The 24,595-nt window shown below is 40.2% G+C and overlaps 1 protein-coding gene across 3 annotated transcripts in view; it reads right to left on the bottom strand.

Moving 5' to 3' along the window:
- Window positions 1–1,074: 1,074 nt before the first annotated feature.
- Window positions 1,075–24,595, bottom strand: part of CC2D1B (coiled-coil and C2 domain containing 1B) — a 38,833-nt gene continuing 15,312 nt past the window's right edge. Inside the window, exons 9-24 of one of the 3 annotated variants that reach the window (XM_062582171.1) lie at window positions 22,823–22,924; window positions 22,365–22,492; window positions 21,611–21,683; window positions 19,217–19,329; window positions 18,200–18,392; window positions 15,706–15,878; window positions 14,898–15,023; window positions 14,271–14,329; window positions 13,900–14,016; window positions 13,281–13,354; window positions 12,644–12,702; window positions 11,200–11,251; window positions 10,411–10,510; window positions 5,594–5,684; window positions 2,808–2,939; window positions 1,075–2,247 (exon numbers count right to left, since the gene is read on the bottom strand). In XM_062582171.1, coding sequence (XP_062438155.1) covers window positions 2,820–2,939; window positions 5,594–5,684; window positions 10,411–10,510; window positions 11,200–11,251; window positions 12,644–12,702; window positions 13,281–13,354; window positions 13,900–14,016; window positions 14,271–14,329; window positions 14,898–15,023; window positions 15,706–15,878; window positions 18,200–18,392; window positions 19,217–19,329; window positions 21,611–21,683; window positions 22,365–22,492; window positions 22,823–22,924 — 1,580 coding nt within the window. In that variant the 3' untranslated portion in view covers window positions 1,075–2,247; window positions 2,808–2,819. Of the gene's footprint in view, window positions 2,248–2,807; window positions 2,940–5,593; window positions 5,685–10,410; window positions 10,511–11,199; window positions 11,252–12,643; window positions 12,703–13,280; window positions 13,355–13,899; window positions 14,017–14,270; window positions 14,330–14,897; window positions 15,024–15,705; window positions 15,879–18,199; window positions 18,393–19,216; window positions 19,330–21,610; window positions 21,684–22,364; window positions 22,493–22,822; window positions 22,925–24,595 lie in introns of those variants that run through there. The other 2 variants (XM_062582172.1, XM_062582173.1) reach the window with 2 other exon arrangements.

The raw sequence follows: 24,595 nt of genomic DNA, 5'->3' as shown, positions 1-24,595 counted from the left end.
TCCCCTCCTGTCTACACTGCGGCCATGTCAGAAACAAAAAATTAGTTTGGAAAGGCAGAGGCTAATTTATGGCTAAAGCAGTATCTCAGACCTTGCATTGTCCCTACTTCGCAATCAGTCCTGTTGGGTGCACTGGGCTTATTTTCTTTCTACTGCGTATGAGTAACGCAGGAGCTGTATAAAGTATACGCAGACTTGCAAGGCTACTGTGGCACTGAGTTTTTTCCTTTTTTTTTTTAAAAAAAACAAAGTATATACAGCAGTAGCTGGGCAAAGGTAACTGTACTAACAGCAATGTATTTTACATCAAACCAGCACAGTATATGTACAGAGTGCACTTGTGAATAAATGGCTACTGCTAAAAAACAAACCAAAAAAAAAAAAACCCTTACAAGTCCAACATAGTAAATTATAGCTGTCACCACACAACACTTGGAGAGAAGGGCCACAGAACTGGGCTCCCATTCTAGAAATAAAAATCGGCCAAAAAAGAGGGAGCACAGTAGTTAACGCTTACTTACTTGCTCAAGGTAAAACCTTACCTCTGGCATTTGGGAAAAGGTGGCTTAGTGGTTCATGCTGGATATATCTTAAGCTGCTACACACAATCATTAGCCTTCCTATATATAAATATGTATTTGTGCAGTGGAACAGGGCTAAGGGTACTTTTAAGCTCCCTGCTGCACATTGCTTTTCTGCACACTTTGGGACAAAGTGCAGCACCGTGTGGCGCAGGCAAGATTCAGTATCTGGAAGAGCAATCTATAAAGCAAGCAAAAGCTTCCTTCTAGAGACTGCACTCTAGCTTTGCCACAGCAGCAGTTTTCCAGTTATGTTAGTTGCATTGTTATGCGGTAAAAGAGGTTAAAGATCTTAATCTTCTCTTCCTTTGCCCCCAAAGTCATTTAGGGTTGGATTATGTTTGTGCAAAACACTATCAACTGGTGACTGACATGTTTGCTTCAACCATAGCCTTTTAAATGACCTTAATTACCATGTTGTTAAGAAAAGAGTACTTGTTTTAGAAAAAAAAAATTGTACTTTTAAAATTCAGTTAGTTAACACTGCAAAAACTGCATATTATATTTTTATTTTCAACATGTAGTTTTGTATATTAAATTTATTGAAATTAAAAACTAAATACTGTATTGTCTTCATCCCCTCAGGAAGACAGAGGCAGCGCTGCCTTACTTCTCCGGACTCCTTTTCTGGCTACAAACTTGCCCTAACTAAATAGCTGTTGCAGCAGCACTCTGACTCCCTAGTGCAAGCACATCCTCTCCTTCGAGATCATTCATTTCTGTTAGTCCACAGAGATTTAAGAATACAAAACATATTTGGTACCTTTTTTTGTAGGCTGCTAATCAAATACACTCCTGAAAATAGTCATAATCCAGTTTTCTACATGATTAAGAGTGGCTATTTTCCCCATCACGTGGTAGAACTGTGAAAGCCTATTTTTGTAAAAATAGAATGAACTTTTGGGAAGCAGCAGTATAGTATAACCTGTTTAAAAAAAAAGGAGGCTGGGGAGTGATGTGGAAAGATGAAGGCACAGTACCCAGGCTGCACTGAGGAAGCAGTGTAGCAAGCACGGCAAACAACTGGTAGCCAGAACAAAAAAAGTAGCTCTGCAAACCCACACTGCTAAGAAGTCTTGCATTCTCACATTAAAGGCAATATCCCACTTAACTGCTTGCTGCAGTAGCATGCATAGAGCAGGGGACACGCTGCTGCTAGACTGGTGTTTGAGAACTGAGTTCTCCTTCCTCTGTTCCAAGAAACTGTCAGGAAAAAACAAACAGGCCTTGGTACGAGGGAACAGAAAAAGCGGCAGCAGATTGTGTTCACGGTACCATGTTGGGTGCTCGAACACTGAATGGAATGAATTCTAGTAAAAGGTCTTACCTGTGACTTGACTGAAAAGCTTTTGCTCTGCCTCAGGGGATTTTTAAGGGGCTAAACCTCCCACACACCACTATGCATAGATAATGGAACATTCATCCTGGTGCTACATTAGTAGTCCCACATTAAGGCAGTTCTGTCTATTTTGTGTAGACTATTAACGTTCCCCTGCAGTAGCAAATTTCCAGAGCCTTACATTTGCCTTAAAAAGTTATTAATAAGCACTATGGCTGTTACCAAAATAGACATTAGGTTCAGTAGTGCATTCATTTAACATCTTTGGTGCTTGCAGCTAGCAGCATCTTTCTATGTACAATGTTCATCCCACATCTTGTAATGTTCCTGGGGGAAGGGGGGGGGGGGAAGAAGAGAAGGAAGAAAGAAAAAAAAAGAGAAATAAGTGGATGCAGGACTTAAGTGTTCACAGTTCAAGGTCACATTATATGTAAAATGCTGATACTAATTTTCTGTATGGTCATCTGGAAAGTCAGTGGAGCAGAATTACTAAGCTCTAGTGACTGGAAATGCTTAGGTGCCCAGTCAGTACACGAGGCCAAGTTACTACCTCGGATGTGGCCATAAAGCCAGTAAGTAGCAGGGACGTACCCTCCCTTCTAAAAAAGGCTTGTCAGTCTTATTTTCTAAATATTATCTTAAATAATGCTACAAGCTCTCCCTATATTTCAAGGGATTGTGAAATAGAATCTTTGATAAATTAATCAGATTCTGTAACCCAATTTCTTAAATTAAGTCAACTCACCACTAGAAATATAAAGATGAATGGTACCAAAGCCTGAGCTACACAAGTAGGTCAATGTCAGTTCAAGACATCATTTCATGCAGAGTTTATCGGCAGCCCTATCAAGTTCTGGCCAGACCATCTTTAGAAGCAGTATTCATACCTCAGATATGAACTAATGTTCAAGGACCAGCCAGTTCTCTGTAATCGTCTGAAGATCTTGACCACTGAGAGGCTCCCTGAGTCTCACTTTTACCTCCAGTTTCCCTCCAGTGGGCTTTCTGCCATCAAAAATCTGAAAGAGCCACAAGAGAGAAGAGCAGTTAGTGCACGTACAAACGGTAGTGTCAAACTGCAGTGCCTTAGGCAACTACTGACTTCACTCTTGCGTGACTAAAGGATGACAGGGATCAGCCACTGGTGGCTGCCATGTGCAGCCGGCACAAGGCAGCTCTTCCGCGGGCCGCACCGGCTCCGCCTGCCTGCTCCAAGCATTTGGCCCCTGAAGGAGGAGCCACCTCCGCGGTGGTCCCTGAAGCACATCTGCGATGCAGCTTGAGGGCTTTCTGATGACTCCACTTAGTGACCTTACAGTTGCTCTCTATCCACTCTGATGGTCTTTGCTTAACCCTTTAATCAGTTGGCTGCTGACAGAAATGCTTCGGGGGATCATCTGCATTTCTGGACCTGACAAAACTGTATTGATACCCACCATGTGCAGACAGCCTCACTCTTACAGGCGTGTAGTTTAAGACAAGAAAACAGCTAGAATGGGATTAAGTATGGTTCTACACTAAACTGTATGGAAGATGAGTCATCAGGCTTCAATCTCCCTCCTGCAAAGCGACTAGCAACAAGGAATGGGATCATATGGAAAGATAGGACAGCATCCCTAGGGATGTAAAAGATGAACCAGGGCTCCACATATTAATTGCAGGTTCCGCTCCCAGAGCGCTCTTCCTCTTGTATGCAACAAATTTGACCAGTTACTTAAGAAAGTTTAGAACCAAAATGTAAATGCCAAAGCCCTAGACATGGAGGTGGGAAAGACATCCACTGTGCTCAGAGAAGCCCCTTTGCTTGAGCATACAGTCCAGAAAAATTGAGCTTGAAACATCCTGAGGAGAAACTATATCCAGAGTAACATGAAGATGAAAATCCAGTTCCCTTTGCCAGGTGACTGTTTTTCTACTGTTGATTAGATCTGAGACATCTCCAGTGTCTACCCCACCGCTCCTGCAAGACAGCATTAACAAGACAGATACAGCAGAGTCTCCAACAAGTTCCCAGTACCAAAACTGTCACAGCCAAGACAGGGTGACCAGAATCTTGACAAAGTTCTTTCATGTTACCAAGAAAGGATCTGCAGAATCAGAGGGACCAAATACACCAGCCTGTCAGCACGAAGAAGCAGAGTACCTCCAATCAAGGTCTTAGATGTCGTCCAGGCTGGCAGACTAAGATTAGGTGCTTCTCACCAATAGGGAAGACAAACAAGCTCTTGGGACAGGCCCAGTCCTTGACGGTGATTAGGATATATGTCCAGAGTTCCCACCTGCAGAGCAAGCAAGACCCTCCACCTGCATGTTTAAAGACTGCAGGATGAACACCACTGGCAGAAGGACTCAGTTTTCTGTGCTCCGCTCAAAGACAAGAGGATCTTGCTCCACACCATCCATTTGATTGTATTACATTGTATACATGGTTTTCACACTAACTGAACACAACAGCCTGAGATGGCTGACGACGGACCTTCGTCAAGTGTCCTTTCTTCTGAGAGCTGCTACTTGTGAGAATATGCCTTGGACAGTCAGTACATTAGAGCAAGTATTCAAAGCCAGTGTCAGCTCTAGGAAAGGTGACTCCAAAGGGATCAGCTAGTCTCTTTACTTTGTGTACAGTACAGAGAGAATGCTCAGAACAAGACTCAGAGAGGCTGAAAAAATAGGGATTGGGTGCTGTAAGAATAAGAGGGCTTAATTCAGCAGCCAAAACCTTTGAAAATGGTTCTGTGGACCACTTCATACAAAATGTAAGGCCTTTGCCTGGGCCTGTGCTGGAGCCTTAGCTTGCCAGAAATTGTAAGTGCTGAAAAGACTTTACTGACACAGTCAGAAGCATGCATCTGAATCTCATCACTTTGGAGCAGACTGAAGAGAACCTCTCCAAGAATCTCTTAAAAAGGTTTGGGAAAAAAAAAAAAAAAGATTAAAGCTGCACCTGGCTGATGCAGCTGAAAACAGTCCTGTTCTGGGACGGCCCAAGGACTTTCTTAAAAAGGGAGGAAGTGCTGCTACTTCCATTCCCACTGTCCCTCTCTATGGGTTTTAAAAGACCTGGAAGCTGACCTTACTCCAGCCAGTACAGGCACCAGCTGACAAGGGAGATGAAGTCTTGTGAAGAGTCAGTTGGTAGGAGCCTTCAGTCACACAAGTAGCATGTATCAAAAACTACCCTTGCAGATTCCATTCGCAAAAATTTGAAATGGTAGAAAGACGATATTCCAAATCAACAGAAGAAAAAAAAACACCAATAAGATCAGCTTCAGTATTCCAAAATCATTTAGATAAATAAATATTTAAAGGGATGATCATCTAGTCTCCTTCCTTCTCTCTTTGGAAGAGGCTTGCAACTGGTAATTTCTGTGTCAAGTCTACAGTGCCTGCTGAAACACTTACTTTGGAAAATACTTATTGACGTTAAGACTCTAACTGTGAGAAAAGATCTAATTTCTCGCACAAAGCTTACTTATTCACTGTTCAGAAGTGAATCATTTTATCCCCTTAAAAGTCACACAGTAGTTACACAACTAAGAACAGCCCATTCTTTAGCAAAATGACCCAAAACTCTTATCTCTACACACACACATTCAAGTGAGATGAATATTCACTCTCCCTTCGCGTTCAAATACTACTTCCCAGTAGAACACGCCTCACCCAGACAACGTACCTCAATGATCTCTCTAACTTCACATTCTGATTCCAGCTTGTCCAGTTTCAAGTGCGCCGTCCCCACCTGCTTGTCACTTCTGAAAAAGGACCTGTTTGAAAGAAGTCTTCCTTAGTGGAAAGGGCAAGATTCGTGGAACATTAAAGAGAAATAAAGTTAAGAGGTCACTGCTATTTGCACCATCATCACATCTAGGAAGTCTAGTCAAGACATGCTACCAGAACTCCAAAACCTGGATGAAAGAGGCAAACCCTTGGTGAACTGAACTAGATCACAAGGACAACGCACTGAGGTACTCATTTGCTGATCATCCTCCCACAACCAAAAGAATGATGAGGAGAGAAAAACAGTTTGAGTCCTAGACTAGCAGCAGGGACAATAGCAGCTCTCATCCCCGCACGGGATAAGAGCCTTAGCGTGACAAGGAGGATGACAGACAGCGACCTTTTACAAAGGATGTTTAGTAGAACCGGCTGAAAAATTTCTCAGTGAAGTTGTGTGTATCATCAGAACAAACAATTCACAAGCACATGCTTGTCTTCACAAACTCCTTATTAAGAGAAAGTCAAACAAATTATTGTTTCATTTTGATATATCGAAACACAGAATTTCAACAAAAAGGAAAATTTCATTCCAGCTATTGTTTTGATTCACTCTTATACCAATAGTTTTAAAACTAAAGAACTATAATTTCTATTTTGCTGAAATTAAATACAGAACATTTTTATTTGGAAGGAAAAAAACCCAACTTTGTCATTTGCTCCTCTACAGTCACTTCTGTTTAATAGTTTCACCAGCAAGACATCCCTCTTTACCCTAACAATCAGAGGCTAATTCTATGGAAGTTAACAAGTATTCAGCTCAAAGTGTTGGATTTCTTTGCCTGAATCCAAGCATTTCCCCGAAATTGCTCTCCGAAGGGAGAGTTATTAATTAATTAATTAAGTAATTAAAATTAGAGAGTCTGGAAGTTTTTTTTTTTTTAAAAAAAAAAAGTAAAGGGAAGATCAAACAGCCTCGCCTGTTCCGTTCTACACAGAAAATTTGCCAGGAATTCTGGTTTCTTTTTTTCACACCAGTTCCTTTCTGGATTTAGAAAGAAGAAAACCTCAAACTATCCACCTTCCTCATATTATCATTAAGAGACTGGAGTGATCTGGGGAACATGGGAAGCTGGGGAAAGCTAATTTGAAGAACTGTATTTTAATATAAAACTGTATTTTAATAGAATATAAGCCTCAAATGCATGTAGCAAGGGCTTCTGGAAGTCCACACCACATTTATCATGTGGCTGGCTAAAAAACAGAGCAAGATGCTATCAAGCAAGACCTGATATCTGCACTGAAAACTGGAAAGATGATTTTATGAATCCCTGTGATCATGTAATCTGTGGCAAGTGTAACCAATACATTAACACACAGGCAATGAAAACACAGTCTTTCTGAAATGCTTGTCTGGTATCTGAGGAATCAATAACATTTAAGAAATCCTACAGGAGCCTTGATTTTACCCAGTTTTGTCTTGATGCACCTCATTCATCAGAGCCTTGGTGATAGAGATTACTGGAAGTCTTTCAGTACGTCTGAAGAGTACTCATCAACTTCTAGATAACTTCAACACCATCAGTACCTCCTTTCTTCGTTTCCAGACTTGTTCTAGATGTAGGTTCTGTTGCAAGATATCTTTCAATTACAGGATCTTGAAAAGAAATAACAATTTTATCCAAAAGAGGTCTGAGAATTACCAGCAGAGGAGATCGCACCAGAAACAGCTTTGTGGTTTGCCTGCGTGTCTTCATTATTAACAGAATGAGAGAAATTATACCTTTCTGAGATAAGGTATGAAAAGTTTATGCCACTTCAGTTTGGCACTCCATGAAAGAGTCCTGGGCAGACAGGAAAGGATCCAGAAGACTCCAGGGAAAGTAAACTTGCATCTTCCAGCTTCTTGATCGATGCACCTGCTGCTTTTGAAAAGATGGCTCTGATATCAGTGCCTACGGTCTCCAAGTGAACATTAGTCTAAAATCTCCAATTGGGAAAGGAATATGTTTCTTCCTACTTATCCACAGCTTCAAGTGATTGCTTCATTCTCCAGATAGTTCATATAATCCACAATATAAGGAATCTGAAACTCAGGTTTTAACCTCACTTTCTGTCTTGTATGTTCAGAATAATGTCAGGGCCTTGGCTCATTCAACATCTGAGATTCTATAGATGAAGGCAAATGATCTGATGCTGTGAGCCATGGCTCCGGCAAGCTCACAGCAGGTAGCTCAGCCACTTCTAGATGGGGTAGAGATGGCCAGGACACTCCCGAAAGCACTGGAACGTACACTAACTCACTGTTAGGCAATATATCTGCTCCAAAACCTTGTTGCATTAAGGACTCGAAGGATTCCAGCTCAGTTGTTCCAATTGCTTCCCATTTGTCAATCTATCCATCTCAGCACAAACTGCTGTAGCAAAGAAAAGCAATGCAGCAAGTACATCAAGGGCTCATGACGCTGCCTCCAAACACGTTGCCTGTCAGGAAGTCTCGCAGAGATGAGACTGAGTTATCCATTAACAAGACTACAGCAGGCTCACAAAATCATTTAGAGAAGTGTAGACTTGGCTAGCTTATATGCTACAATGCTTCCTTTGCTCCGTGAGTACCTTAACTGGATGAAAAAGCATTACAGTATTCTACTGCAGCAGGTTGGACACTTTCTTCTTTTGTTCATAAATCTTTATATGAAGCAGCAATTTTCCTAGCTGCATTTCTTTTTCATCTAATCCAAGAACTAACAACGGCTGGTCCATCCCAGATTCACAGTGAAGAAAGTGAGCTTGCCTTAAGCTACGGTTTTAGAAACATCACTGGTGAAATCTCCTTTTATCTTTAGGAGATTTTAGGAGAGTTTTAATGAGAGAGTACTTTTGTAAAAGTACATTGATTTTTTTTACCTAAATGTATTTTTTAAAGGCAACAGAAGCTTAATATGCAGAAATAGCAATATGTTGTGTGCTTTTTCTCTATGAGTTGGAGCAAGTCTCCTCTGCTCACTGGGAGAAATAAATTCCTGGGAGATGGGCAAAGATCTATCAGAGACTCCAGAACTGCTTTTAGAAATGCTTGCAGATGTTCTATTAACAATTCCACAGTCTTGAAGAAAGAGAGGAAGCTGTTTTTAGAAGGTGGCCTGGGTCACTTAATCCTCTCTTCTCTCCTCTGTAACAGGGTTGCACTTAAGCCGTGCAAAACAAGCGACTGAAACAGGCAAAAAACATAAGAACAGTAGAAATGCCACTGTGAAGGGGTTACAGCTGGGCCTTTCTGGTAGCTCAGCTATCACATACCACCTCAGGAAACAGGTTCTGCAATTGTTATCTGCTTTGCATGAGCACTGCCCATACGCAGACTGGCAGCCTCTATTTCGTCCTGAGAAGACCGCCAGAGGAAGGTGATCGATCAGCTTTTCTCCTCTTCCTCCTTCCCTGTTGCTGTGTGTCCAGGGCCACACACCCTCATCCAGAAACAAGTGTACACTTAACTTGCGAGATTCCAGTTCTAAAAATAAATAGATCTCAGAGCCAGAAGAGACAAGTATTCTGTTCGGACATTTTTGCTAATCTCCAGAAAGGCTTCAAAGGACAATCCAGAGTTGGCATACAATTCGTGACTCACTGGAAAACGTCTCCCAATGGGTGAGCTTATGCCTGAGCTCAGAGTTTTAGAACATGTGCAGTTCCAGCTGGTAAGGACACAATAACAACAGGATATGCCCCATACGTGCAATGGTACACAAAGGATGGAGGAAAAGGTTTTTAAACAAACACTGTTAATAGAATTACACAAAACAGGCAGGGTCTGTAACAGTGAAGCCTTGAACATTAAAGCAGCAGAGCATTCAGGATTAATAAAGAAAGAGGAAGAAAATTAGGTGTTTTTTCAATGGGAATACAAATGCAAGATTTGCAGTAAAAACAACAGGACTTTACCTCATAATTTAAAACATCTGTAACTTGAAAATCATCTCAGAAACTATGGATCATTTCTGCATGTCCCAGTAATATAAATGATGAATAGCACAAAGAACAATCAAGACAGAAACAGGTTATCTAACACCTCATCCAAGTCATGGGTCACAATTAACTGTGGGATTAACAAATCTAGGCCACTCAAATTCTGAATAAATCAGTAATGAGCCCAGATGCAAGATGATTTCCCTGAACATTACAAATTGTTAACATCCATCTCATCTATCTGTCTCTGAGATAAGGGGAGTCTCTCGCTAACTTCTCTCAACAGTCTTAACTGTTGCTAGTAATGTTTGGTAAATACTGTAAAATCCTCAAAATCAAGATGAGTACAAAAACGTAATACTAATTCTACCATCATCTGTCATCTGCTTTACTGCTGTTCGTGTTGTGCTGTCACTTATACTTCATTATTCTACAATGTTATGCTATATAACATTTAAATCTCCTGGCCCAGAAGATTATAAGTAGACTGGATAAGAATAAAAACATTCGGAAGCAGAATCATTACTTTCTCAGACTCATCAGTTCCTCTTAATGCATTAATCTGCAACCAGTCTTCCAGTTATGGATCAACTTCACTGAACTTTCATTACTTTTTTCTGTAGGGAAACTGTGGAACCTAGGCACATTTTGAAATGCATTCCCAGACACAAGAACTAGATAGCTCTTTATTGATCTATTAGAGACAGATCATATGCTTGTCCTTCGTGAATTTCCGTTACAACAAACACTTTTCAACTGTTACTTGAGAAGCATGGGGAGAAAAAAAAAAAGAGTAAACTGTAGACCTACCCTTTATGAAATATTTCAAATTTAATTCCTTTGGTCTGAATCGCTCGTCGGAAACCTCTATGATTTCGGTTGATGTTCAGTTTGAACAACTGATTATATTCTACAGTCAAGATACAGAAAAATGAAAGCAAGTTGTTAAAGTCAAACTAAGCACAGCGCTCTATTATGTGCATGCACTTAGACCTCTGTCTATCTCACTTTGGCCCATTTAAGACAGACACCTGACACCTGTGTGGTCCCTTCTCAGAAGGTTACTTCTGTCATTAGTAAGTTAAACATCAGTATCCCTGTGCAACAGTTCATCTCTGTCATCCCCACTTCATAGAGTTAGCAACTAAACTGCAGAAGAATCAAGTCACCCTGAAGAGGTGACAGCAAATTACTGGAGAGCAAAGAGTGGATAATCTAAGTCTTTCAGCAATTTCCTTTAAACAGAGTGTCTGTGGCTAAGAAAAAGGCACAAAATAGGAAGTATTAAGGAAGAAGCACAGGAAGGTTAGAATGACTGGGAGAGGTGTTCCAATAACAAAACTAAGCAATAGTCTGAGCATGACTGGTAACTCAATCATTTCACTAAGTGATGACACAGTAACTGCTACCAATATTGGGAAGTGGGAGAAGAAAAAACACAATAGCTAGATTTCACCCACTAATAAATCCTTTCATAAAAAAAGGAATATAGGTAGGAAGGGAAGGTCCTCTAGTCTGAGGCACAGTATGACACTAGCCTGTACTCTACAGTGATTTCTTAAGGTACGTTTTTCTCTCTGTCCCAGAAAAGGTACTAACCTGGAGAATTGGTATTTTTAATTACAGCTGTTTTGCTCTTCTGAGCTTGCTCCTGTTAAAAGAGAAGAGACACACAAATTACATAAAGTCATGGCAGATATTGTTTCAGTATATAGAGTAGTAACCATTTTTATTACCAGTTCTATTTTATACCTATAAAAGAAACATGAGGTTTAGGGGTTATCTGGATGATGAGAAGAGTTGTGGTACATTCAAGATTAAAATATTTGGATTTCATTCCATAACAATTATAACACTAGATAAAGAATAAGCCAAAACATTAAATACAAGCGCCACAGATAAGCTACATGGTCACACTCAATTCAATCCAATCATCATAAAGCTGACTGCTGCTGTTAAACTACATAATAAACTATGCACACTCCATGACATATTAATTCTGTTCCTTCTGCATTTGTTGGAATACTAAGCTTGTGGTGCTGCACAAGGAATCCATCACAAATCATTCAGGGAATTGCCCTACTATTATTTTGCCTGACAATCAATCTGCCACCAAAATGAATTAACTTTTAACCCAAAGCAGAGTACAAACTAAATCTCTGGGGATGGAACAAGGACAAAGTGACCTAATTATTGCAGCTAATTTGCAAAACTGATTTCAGTTATGAAGGAGAAAGGTGGTGTGTTTGACTGTTGGCTAAGGGGTAGAGATCTGGCTTTTTTTTTAAACAAGAAAAATAGATTAATAGCAGGCTGATTCCTACTTATTTCCCAGAAAACTACTCACAGACCAATTCTGTTTTCAGCCACCTTTAAGGGCTGACTCCTCCCACTGAGGTCTCATGTAACTCAAATCAAAACACAAACTGAATCTGCCCCTCAGCAATTTCCCACAGGAAACTGAGAACTTACCTCAGTGGAATTGCTGAAAAATCTATTAGGAGGTAAAATCTAGGCTGTGCACTGTCATGAAGTAAATGTTAAGCCCCTAAGAGCAAAGATTTTTTGGCCTATGGGGAGAATAGAAGCCCAAGCACTTCTGCTGATGGTCAGACTGGATAGTCCTCTTTAGAGGCCCTCCTAGGTCCAGTTTCTACAGCTTTTAGACCAAGAACTACTTTCAAGATGAGGGGAACAGGATGAGAGTGGGCAGTTTCAAGGAAAGAAACAATTACCTATAATATCGCTATGAAAAGAGGAAAACACAACAAACTGACAAGTAAGTTTGTCAGCCAGCCAGAGCACATCCAAATCTAAAGCAGACATCACACTGCAAAGTGCAGGCGTAGGGAACACTGAGGGAAAGGTGTAGCAGAACTCAAATCTGTAGGAAACAGATTCAGCAGAGAAAAACAGATAACATGCCTAGAAGCGTTTTCTCTTTCTAGAAGACAGCCTGCACTCCTTCACTGAAGCCCTCACAAGCTAATATAGTAGCAAGGGTCACAGACCGAGGAGCAGAAGAGCCAGGACACACACTCACCACATTCGGGTAATGAAATTCAAACTTCACAAATGCATCCAAATCGCTCGGTGCCACACCTGAATGAGACAACAACCAGGCAATCCAAACAGCTAATACAGATGTTTCCACTGCACTTGGAATATCAGGCAGGACTTTTCCAGAGCACTTAACTGATTTTCTGCAGGACTCATTACCTGTCACGTAACTTCTACATGAAGATCTACTGTGTTAATGCTTTTATTAGTCCCGGGACAATACAGCACAGGTGGCTTTCAAGTCCGCAGAAACAAGAGACTGAAAACAGTGATGCTGGCAGAAGTAACTCCTGTCTACTGATGGGTCAATACATATCAAAGTATTCATAATAAAATGAGATCCACATGGAACTTGAACTAAGACCCAGCTAGGAGCAAACCCTGGACAATTTATTCCTTCTGTCCAGATGGAATCTAGATTCTCCTCCACTTGCTTTTCTTTTTAATGCTCTTAGAGGTTTTTGTGAATTTGAGTTTGAAACCTGCTTGATTTGTTTCAATGTCTGTTAGTCACAAAAGTTCTGACTCCTCACATGGTCTTAAAGGCACAAAAATCTCATTCTCCACTACTTTCCACATCTCTTCAGAGAACAAGTCTATAAGCCCCTGCAAATACATACCTGGTGGAGCTGGTAGGTTTATGCCCCTGACAATAAGAAGGTGCATTTCTGTGCTGTTGAGCTCAGCAAATATCCTGTGAAAACATAAAGACACAATACAGTGCATTCATCCCAGCAGCCAAACACCACCTGATCCACTTCCAGACCAGAGTGCAATTGCTACTTGTCAGACCTTTACCAACTAGCAAAGCAACTAAAGGTCACAGAGAACAGCTTATTACTACACAAACCTTTCAGGAATTACAGAAAAGTAAGGAAAGAGTGTGAGCAGAAATAGAAACATTTTTGAGGCATAGTGAAAAACACCAAGAAGAAAGCCCAAAGACACCAGGACTGAGTGAGGAAGATAGAGGAAAGAAGAGTGGTTGAAGTGGTAACGTGTGAGAGAAGAAGATACAGACATGAGATGAACATGGAGGTATTCTGAAAATACGAAAACCCAAAACTCGATTTAAAGAACAACTTCTTAGTATTTAAATGGTTGGGAGTGTCCTCTCAATAATGCTGAGTCTAACCCTACATCCTATTGGAGTTTGCTGGAGCCATAAATCCCCTAAAAAGGGCTAGAAACCAGAAAGTCATTTCAGTCTGCCTGAAAAATCCCTTAGCTTTTCCGTACCTTATCATTTTAAAGGTTCTTTCCTCAAAGTGATGGCTTGGAGGATCCATTCCTTGTGCTCGTGCAAGCTGTAGGATGTCCATGTCCTTTTTACAACCTTGTGCCAGTTTTTCAAACCTATGAAACAGCAGCAGAAAAAATACACATACAAACTCAAACATCAAAATAGAGTGTAGGTACAGGCTACAGACTAACCCTCAGATTAGAGGTGACAAGCAGCTCAGAGATACAGACCTCACACTGACTTAACTTCTTCACGCAATGAGAACTTTTACCATCCTGCTCAAACTAATCATCTTCAGGGCATCAGGCAGACTCAAGCCTAAACTGACCACACAATGGGATGATTAAAGGCAGGCAGCAGGTCTTACCGACTTGTTTCTGTCACATTTCCCAGATGCATGAACTGCTTGGAATACTGCAGACACCTCTGTCAACAGAAACAAAACAGATAAATACAAATGCACTTAATGATCCTTACACACAAATTCACGACTGACAGTTTTGAAACTGATGACAACCTTATTTAAGGAAAGCCAAGAATCTAGAGTTTGCCTAAGTCACCAAAAACATCCATCCCCAGTCCTCTAAACCTGAAGCTGGGCAGAGTGTTTGTTTGAACTGTTCTGTCCAATTACTTTTTAATCATTTAATTTCCATATATGATCTTCACTCAGGTGTTACGTCTTAATCATATGGGTACTATTTTCAAATTTGGGGTTTCAAACTTGGCCCATATTCGATAGTGCTAAGCCTTTGAGTACATGAGTACACTCTCTCACTTAAAAAAAAAAAAAAAAAAAGACGGACATCTAGCTCAAACTCTTCACCTTAGTACATACACAAAAATCAAAAATATTTTTGAATAAGAAAAACCAAAAACCCCATAGAAACAAAAATGGCAGTAAAACTACTACTAACGATACCCAAAGAAATGTCAAAAACCCATTGCAGAATTCCCAGAGAATTAAGAAGCACTAAAAGGAGAGAAGAGACACCTCATATTGGTCCTTCAGCAGTTTTATGAGCTGTGTGTATACTTCATCTGCTTTCTGGGACAGTCTCACATCTTCATGGTGAATGAAGATAAAATCACCCTCGTCATCTGTAGGGGGTGATGGCAGCTGCAACACAAGAACACCACCAAAACATTTCAGAGCCCTTGGAAGAAACAAGGAAGTAGACAAAAAGCAATCAGAATGAACAGAAAGGTCAGTGAATGGAAATACGCCGTTTTTCTTCCCAAGGTAATTTCAACCTAACTCCTACTTATATCACCAGGTGACAATTACTCAAGTGCTAAGACCCTGTAAAATGTCCTCCAGGCCTAGTTCCCTGACTATTCAGGTCATGAGAGCCATTATACCACGCAATGGTTTCCCATCTATCCCTGTACCAAGAGAAACAACGCTATCAGTAAATTGTGTGTGCCTGATCCTCACCCCAAAATGGAGTTAGGACATGGCCAAGATGTGTATTCACACCCTAAACCCAGGAAACACCTCCGAACTCCATTGGAAGCCATTGTATACCAGAGACCAAATGGTTTGTGAAGGCTGAAATTTTCTCTGTCTGGAATATATGAGGAGCAGAAAGAAAAACAAACAAACGAACAAAAAACCACCCCCCACACACCAACAATGCAGGGAAATTTCAGGGCTCAGCATCCACACTTGTCACTTGAGCAGTTTTAACTAAAAATTCATTTCAAGAGATATTATCGTTTAAACCCTTCACAGGTTGGATCGAGCTATTAGTCGTACAAGAATATAGAACAAAGAATATGTTAGTAACAGTCCTACTAACCTTGGAAATATCCACAGGTTTGCCACATTTTGCTTGCTCAATCTTTAGGTCAAAGCTCTTTGCTGTTCTGAGATATATTTTAGCCTGTTCAAGGTTATTTGCCTTCTTTGCTTTGACGGCTGCCTTCATGTATTGCTTCTTTCTGTTCTCCAGAAATTCCAGCTGTTCCCTAGCTGAAAAACAGTTATATAAAAACTCTCAATCATCTGACACAACTATGCCCCTGAAATAGGTTTATCGTGTTCAGTTTACAGCAAAAAAAAGGTCAGCAGAAATACAGATACCGACTAAGGACATTTCCATACTGTACTTAAAATTGAAACTGTCCATGAAGCAATAAAGTATCAGAAAAGGAAACAAACCAATCTCCTTCCATCATGACATCCTCCATCAAAAATGTCACAGCACTTCACAAAGACAGAATCATATTTAAACTGTCACAAAAGATTATAGTCCCCTATTGGTAGACAGGAGACAGGCACTATAGAACAGCTGATAAATCAGTAACAGAAGCCGAATTCAAATGTTCAGCTTGAAATTTAACTTCTAAAAGAGGGCAAATAGTATGAAAACCACATCTTCTATACTCCATTTCTTTTGTCTCTCTTGATCTGTCAGAAAAAGCAAATGAGCCAATGTGTGAGGGCACATTCGGACATGTACACCTCTGCTAATTTGTGTCCTTGTCATACTACTTTCTTATTAATTCTTGTGTCTCCCCTAACCTTCCCAAAACAAGAATAATCACACAAGACAGAAAAAATACTGCTTTAAGTTGTAACATTGTTCATCCTGCTTCTTCTACACCTCACTGGAAAGGGTACAGCATAAGCCAATTACAACCATTTCCAGAGATGCTCATATTGTATTCACCACTGCACTCCATTCATGATTATATAAGCTAAACAAGACTTGCAAGAGGTGCCTGTCTCAGCAAATATATACACCAACCAGGCTAGTCAAACTATTTTTACCACTGTCAGATGTCTATCAGTTTACTCCCATCCTCACAAAAAAGCCTGCAGTCCTGCTGCTGTTAGCAATTTGCCCCATCAGCCAAACTAATTAGATAAGGTAGCTAGCCCAGTTTTCACTGAGTCAAAACAACCAGGACACAGTGTGCTCTGTGAGGTCGAGATACAGAATAGAGGTACTTTCAAAGGGAATCTGTGGAAAATGGACTGAGCAAAGTCCTTTTATCCTACTGATCCTGGCTCCTTGATTTTCCTGGTGCAGACATTAACTGCAACTGTTCCACACCACTCCCACACCTCACGCTTTCCGACAAGAAGAACAGGTTTTCACAGTTGGTTTATCAATTATAAGCAGCTGCAAGCAGCACTTCAGGATTCTGGGACGAAGTAGGTCACATTTGGATCACAGGATGTACTATGGCTAGTAAAATCCAGCTTTACTATAGTGAAACACTGGCATTTTCTATGAAGAATCTAGAATATCAGCCAGTATGAATCTGTCCATTTCTTTTTGTACCTATTGGTCTTATTTTAAAATACTTAGAACACCTAGGAGAGATTAATGGGTAATCACCATATAACATACAAGTTTATGAGCTGAGGGGACCAGGTATTACCAATTTCTTCACAGAGTAAGCATAGGGCAATTCATTATAGACTAATATCCCAGCTAAAATAGCGCAAACTAAATTTCATGAGGATTCACAAATTTTCAGAATGGGACAACTACTACGTTCTAAACAGTATTCTTTATAAAACAAGTCATGGAATTTGCTGGAGAAAAGGGTTATGAGCTGATCGTGGTGGCACTGAGGAATGCCTCTGCACTCTGCATCAGCCAGTGAGGCAATTCTGCTTTGCTCTGGAGGGAATTGCCCAAGGCAAAATGAAAGGAGGACAGGATTATGGTTAAGGCATGGCAGTAGACTCAGTGAGCCTCAGCGAGCCTCAGCCCTGCTGCTGTGTGCCCAAATCACACAGTGAGGTGGTGGCTGTTCCTTACTATGCATCACTGCTTCCCTATCTGTACAACTAATCTTGTACAGACAACTTTTAGTGACCTCAGCAATAGCAGAGCTGCAGAGACTGATGAGTTATCTCCTGTAGGCCAGCCTGAGATCCTTGGATGAAACACTAGGCAGAAACCACCGTTTCTGAGGTAGGACGCGGCATTAGATCAATGAATAATTCACATTGGCAAGCCCTCCACTCTAATGAGAATGTATCTGGAGATCAACTGTGAGTGGAGCTGTATTATGAATCAATACACTTATTACATCAGAATTAATTAAAAACCCAATCACCCTTATAATTACACATATTGCCTCTAAGAAATAAAGCCGCATGGCTGGTCTGGATCTGCCCTCTAGCAGACACATTGAGGCTCCTGTCAGAGGGAATCTGTCACACAGATAGGCTGATGTCCAAAGTATTAAGTAGTCTTCACCAAAGTATTAAACATAAGTAGTGCAAAGGACTTGTGCGGGGATCACTTGAAATGACAATCTCTTTGCCCTCACCAGCTGAAGGGAGATGATCCACTGACACTGCCTTGTCCGGGGAGGAAGGTGACGTGGATTTTTTGACGTGCTCGGGAGAGCTCTCCTCGTCAGCTACGGCAGATGGCACTGTTACCGGCTTAACAACTTGTGTCGGCTTTCCAGGCAGCTGAGCAGGCTTCTTGGCAACTGGGGCCTGTGTCAGAGATTCATTCTAACATAGCGAGAAGTATTCCATATTAAATGCATAAAATCTTATCCAGAGTTCAAGCATTAACTGTCATGGATCACTATATCAGCCTTCTGATGTCACTTTTGAGGGGAGTGTAACATTCCAGATAGCAAATTTTAACTTTTGAGACTTTAAAAGCAGGGTCACACCAGCAGGTAGTTGACTATGCAAGTATGAAATATCTGCTGCAGAAGCAACAAAAAACCCACGTTTCTATACTGTAGTGATTTCAAAGAGAAGCAGACGTACAAGAAAAAAACATCACTCTCTACATTAAAAACTACCCTGGTTAAAAGCACAAATGCACCATCAGCAACAAAAAACAGACAGTCAAAGAAACTAAACCAAAGTCTAAAGATTTGTGCAGGCAGCCAAGAAGCAGTAAGCTCTGAGCATCTTGAGGAAGCACAAATACAGGAACCAGTGGGAAGCAAGAAGAAAGTATAGAAATAAGTACTTTAGAACTATGTAAGGGGATGGCCAGGATCTCAGGAGTTGTCTTTGAAAATAAACCCCTCAAGAAAAATAAGCCAAACTCTCGACCCATGGGCTGACTGTAGACAGTGATTATAACTCTCATTTATTTCTCTCTCTCTCTCTCATTTATTTCTCTCTCTCTCTTTCTCCCCTTACACGATAATTCAAACTGAACTTACTGTTCCCTCAAGGTCTGAAAAACTCTTCAGACTTCTGGGAAAATTATTTCATCTCAGTACCTGGTCTGACTAGAAATCGAGTGTATTCATCTCTGTCCACCGGAAGAGTCAGCAATTTAACGATTACGCATATTACCAAGAAATACTAACCTCCTCTTCTTCCTCGTTCTCCTCCATGTTTGCCAGCTGGCTGGCACTTTCCAGAACGGCAGCTATTGTGCTGTCACCATCTGTTGTTGCAACACCAGGAATAGGAGGAAAACCTAAGGTAAATAAAACAGCATAAAAAATATGCATAAAGCTGCATCAAACGTATGTCCCACCTTCCATATTGCCTCTTTCCTCTAAAGTTATTTCTATCTAAGTACCTGTTATCTAATGTATCTCACAATTCACTAGATCCAGACTGAGACCAGAACTGCAAAACTACGGCAGTGGTAGGCAATATCAGATCTCTCATAGATATCCAGGCTTGAAGGGATGGTGCTAAAATGATGCAAAAACAAGGCATGGTTTTCTAAGTTCAGCAGCTGGCATCTAGTCAAGCAACCTCTAGACTTCAGCAAGACGTACCCTCAGAGCCAGCAAAGAATTTACTCTCTCTCCTTTGCACAAAAGCACAAGTAGTAAATTTTACCCCAAATTGCTGGCTTTTATCTCTCTCTACTGCCTCACCTGAGAGGTTAGATCTCGTACATGATCTAACAAAAAAATCAGGGTTGCCCCAAATAGAAATAAAACAATATATCACTGAAATCCAGATAACGCACTGTAACTTTAGCACTTGAAGGGTATGCTGAAAATCCGCTGCAATGCAGAGGTTGCAAAGGAAGGAAGAATCACAGCAGTTAATGTGAGATTTATTAAGAACTATCCTTCTGATTATTTTACTAGTCTTTTCAGGATGGGAGGAAGGCTTGATGATGGAAGATAAACTCTCACTTTCATGTTACCTGTTCAGTAGCAGTTTCAATCAGCAGAGACCCAGAGGGACTACTGCAAAATATCTGTTAATAAAGTTTATATCATTAATACATAGTAAGTAATTTTGTTGCCAGTCTCATCAGAAGTGCCAAGAAATAATAATTAAACTGCTTCTGAGCCTAGAGACGGCTGCTATGGGGACAGAACAAATCTCACGTATAGATGCTGGCAGAACCCTATGCTGCTGCCCCTTGCATGACCCTTGATCCATTACTAAATAGCATTTCTGTCTCCAAGGAGGTCAAGGCTGGTACTTTTCATCAACTAGATGCAGTGAAACATATATACTGCTAGTGCATTATAATCTCATTGCTGGTTTCAGTGACTGTCTAACCGCCATCTTCAGTGAAAATTATATGGCCATAAAATGACGGCTGGAAAACATGCAACTAGGATACACATGGAAATTGAGAAGTTGTACAGTATTTTCAGAAGTTTACATATGGAGCACCTCACTCTTACAGCAGGTGATGTCTACCAGGAAATGGATCATGTTCTAGAACAAAGGTTGATAAACTGCAGTTCAGGGACAGTTGAATACTAAAAATACTTCAAAGCAGCACCTAGCCTGACAGAGTTGGCACCGCCTGCTAGTGTACTCACCTTTGCCACAACCTGGTGGTGACAAAAAAAGAAAATCATAAGGTTTGTGCCCCCTAGAAAAGCAGAGACTACTGTAGAGACTAAAGACAAAAATGTAAACAATAAAAAAGCCAAAACAAAACAAAACCCCAGGCACCACTTTGCAGTGCTAACTTTCCACCATAGGAACAAATCAGGCACAAAGTAAAAGTAGTGACACTTCAGGAGGAGTGTGGCAGAAACAGCTGGACAGTAGATAAAGTATCATCCAAGCCAGAGGTGGAGGACTTGTAGACCATTTTGCCCAAACCTTTACAGACAAAAGACTATACATTCTGAAGAAGATAAAAAGAAGGTAGAGTGTCCCAAGAGGTGTGTTCGGTTTCTGCCTCTGTCGCTTTCTCAGTGTGGCCATGGACAGGATTTACTTCACTTCTGTGTGCTACTTCTACTAGCTACGAGAAGAGAATTGCAATACTCATCTGCCCCACCAGCAAAGGGATGCTTAATTAAATACAGTGGTCGGAGGCTCTTATGGAGAGGGATGAGAATGGGAAATGTTATGTAAAACTTTTCTAGATTTAAAAATCTCCTTCCCGCAAACTAAATCCAATACATCCCAAGTTTATTATTTCCTTTAAGAGGGTAGGCACAGTACAGAGAAGGGTCTAGAAGGGCATTTTCAGCACCTGCCCATGGTCAAATTGTTTAACTCCTCAAATAGGGCTGGTCTCAAATTCTGATACTGTCAAACAGACAGTCAATACCCAGAAATATTCACTGGTGAAAGTTTAGGAGCATATTCATAAGCAGCTTCACAGTGTATTCTTCAATGCCACCAAACAACAAAGCTAGTCTACTCTTTGAGAAAACAGAAGAGCTTGTTTCACAGGATGAGGAGGCCCTATCTTCACAGCTCTTCCAGAACTCAACAAATATAAAATGTCTTAAGACCAACTGTTGTATATTCAGACTTACCAGGAGGAACAGGTAACTCAGAAAAATTCACTTTTCTCCCTGCTTTATGGGCTCTTATGGCATCCTGGTATTGCTGTAACGAAAGACACTCATTAAGACATAAAATGGAGTTGACTAGAGTACGTTAGCAATCATCTACATTTAACAAGCATAAACACTGAATAATACAGAATACTTTGCTATAAAACTACATGTGCACACCACTGCCCTTTAATTCTGAAGCCAATGCTGTTTCATTGATTACTTGCACCTGTTTCTGAAACAGTGGAAAGGGACAGGGGAAGGCAAAATGCTGCTTCAAAACCCCAGCTCTCCTAAAACTTTAAATCTGTATGTTTCCTCATCCACGTATTACAAGTTTTTTGTTTTTTTTTTTTTTTTTTGTTTTTGTTTTTTTTTTCAAAAAGAAGAAACAAACAGGTAGATATCTTTGGACTGGAATTCAGCTCTGCAATTTCTACAGCTCAAAAATGGACACAGCTTTATTTAATTCATCTGGCACGAAGGTCCAGAGATGTTCTACCTCCTTCTTAATCACCAGCATATGCCCTGCCTCAGAACTAGTTTCAGCAGAGCTGAACATCAGTACTTTTGTTTCTCCTTTCCCTGAAGGCTTTACAGCTTCCCAGTTGGAGCTCTTTTCAACTTGAAGGACAACACAAAAATTAGTTCAGCCCTTAGCAAAACCTTCAGCAGGAACATTAATTCAGATGGCTTTGCTGGATGCAAGCAACTTTCTACACTTTCCTTTTACCTTGGCTATCCTCTCATGCATCCTGCCTTTCCGATCATCCCCACTTGCTTTAGCCTGGGCTGCTGCTGACTTGTACTTCTCAAGCCTTTGCTGCAATGCTTCCAGCACTGTTTTTGGCTGCAGGTAAGCTTGAAATAAAAGACAGACAATGAAATGCCATATGATCCAGATTTCAGAATATACAAACTACCCCCCCAACTTTCTTATCTGCTGCAGAGACAAAAAAAAAAAAAAAAGTGCAAAGCTTTATTAAGAATACAATTCTTCTAAAGAAAGCTTATTAATTTTCACTTCTGTTACTGATCCAGAACAACAGTACAAATGGGAGTAGCAGCAAACAGTATAAGGAATATTAGGTATAACTGAACCTGCTGTAGGGTAGTGGGATAGGACAGTCCTCTTAAGTGCCTTCCAGCCCCGCTACTTTTATGCCTTGGCACAGAAATCCTAAGTCCTACCTGAACTGTCTTCAGTCTGAGGTCCAGGTGTTGTAAGATCCTGGGAACTCCCCACAGAAGCTGGTACCATTTGCTTAGACGTAGTTTGTAGGCTTTCAAGATCTGCAAAGGAAGGAAAGCAGGAAGTGTCACTGCACATTCCATGAACGGCCAATCAACCTGTGTTAGTCAGGATACCATCAATCTTATCATGTTATCTTCCAGGAAGTTGTTTGGCTTCAAATCTGTATGCGGGTGGACAGATAAGTCTAAAGTTTGCATTATTCGAGCCTTCTAAGAATGGCTCCCAAAAGATAACTTGGTATCTTGTCAGAAAGAAAGAGTGAACAAGCTTGCTACTTTACTAAAATATCCTAGCAACAAAAATGTACTGAAAAGGGGAAGCAAGTAAGACCATCAATTCAGGCATCCCAGTTTCTGCTATTGTATAATGGTGAATATTTTTGGAACTAGAAAAATATCAACTCTAAAATCTTGTACTTCTTTTATATAATATTTTATCATGGGTGAAGTTTCTCTCTCATGCCATCTGGTGATCAGTTTATAACTTAAGAAGTCATAATTTTCATTATTTTATTCTAAGAAGTGAAATAAGAGATTATTATTTTTATTTCAATAAATAACCTACTACTTTTAATGATTAGTAATTAAAATACTGAGTTCCAAAAATTGACTGTTAGCTGTTGGTGGTGATACCAGATCTATTAAAATTCTCACAAGGATTGAAAAAACTTTAATACTAGTAAATGCCTTAGAACTTTGATTTTAATGTACTGAAGTTAAACTTATTTTCAGGCTGAATAAGTTTGTTAATCTTTTAATTTGAAGTGTTATGAACTTTAGTTAAAATGTGCAACACCAACAAATGTTAAGGTAGACTTTAAGAATTTTACTCTTTCCCTTCCATTTCAAATAATAGCTACTATTATCTCAGGTTGTAAGAATGAGATAATTACACCTCAATGTCTGCTGGAACTTGTACTTCATAGATGTGGCATGTTGGCATATTTTTGATGAATTTAAAAAAAAAGTTTAAGTTTTTATCTGTTTTCCATGTAACAGCCACTACAAATCAGGTCAGAAAGCAAGAAGAGGGAGGAAAGACAAAGCCCCCCCCCCCATCCCCACCCAATAAAACTATTTTGAAAGATCAATGTTCTATACCTTAACACTTCTCTCTCAATTTTTCTTTAATCAGGAGTTTGCAATGTGAGAACATTTACTGTGTTGCACAGAACAGCTTTTTGAGTATCAAAAAGAACACTCCACTACAAGTCCCTCCAAACCACAGATGGGAAGGTATCACTTCTGTGGTTGATAGAAATTCAGAATCAAGTCCGCTGTTGCCATCAGGAGTAGAAACATACAGCAGAAAAAAAAAATCAACCTAAATCAAGAGATTATACACAGATCAAGAAAAAAAAAAGAAGAACACAAGCTTAAGTTTTAAGACAGACAATTTTATTTCTAGAGTTGTATAATAAGCAGACAAAACGGGAAGTTACAAAATCAAGCAGTCATCATAAGCATAAAAATCAAATTCAGAAGAACAGGCTAAAGGGGACAGGATGATGCTCTGTTGGTTAGCCACAAACTGGATATGCTTTGGAAAATTAACTCTGGGAAAGAGGACCAGGACACAGTAATATGAAGAAATCCATATACTGCTGCTAGGAATCCCAGACAGGTCAAGAGAGTAATTTTAAAATAAATTTTGATACCTCTTTCTTCTTTGACGGTCTTGATTAGAGTTTGAGTATGCAGTAAACCTCA

Source organism: Rhea pennata, chromosome 8 (assembly GCF_028389875.1).
Source record: "Rhea pennata isolate bPtePen1 chromosome 8, bPtePen1.pri, whole genome shotgun sequence".
Taxonomy (NCBI): domain Eukaryota; kingdom Metazoa; phylum Chordata; class Aves; order Rheiformes; family Rheidae; genus Rhea; species Rhea pennata.
This window is presented reverse-complemented; position numbering and strand designations above follow the sequence as displayed.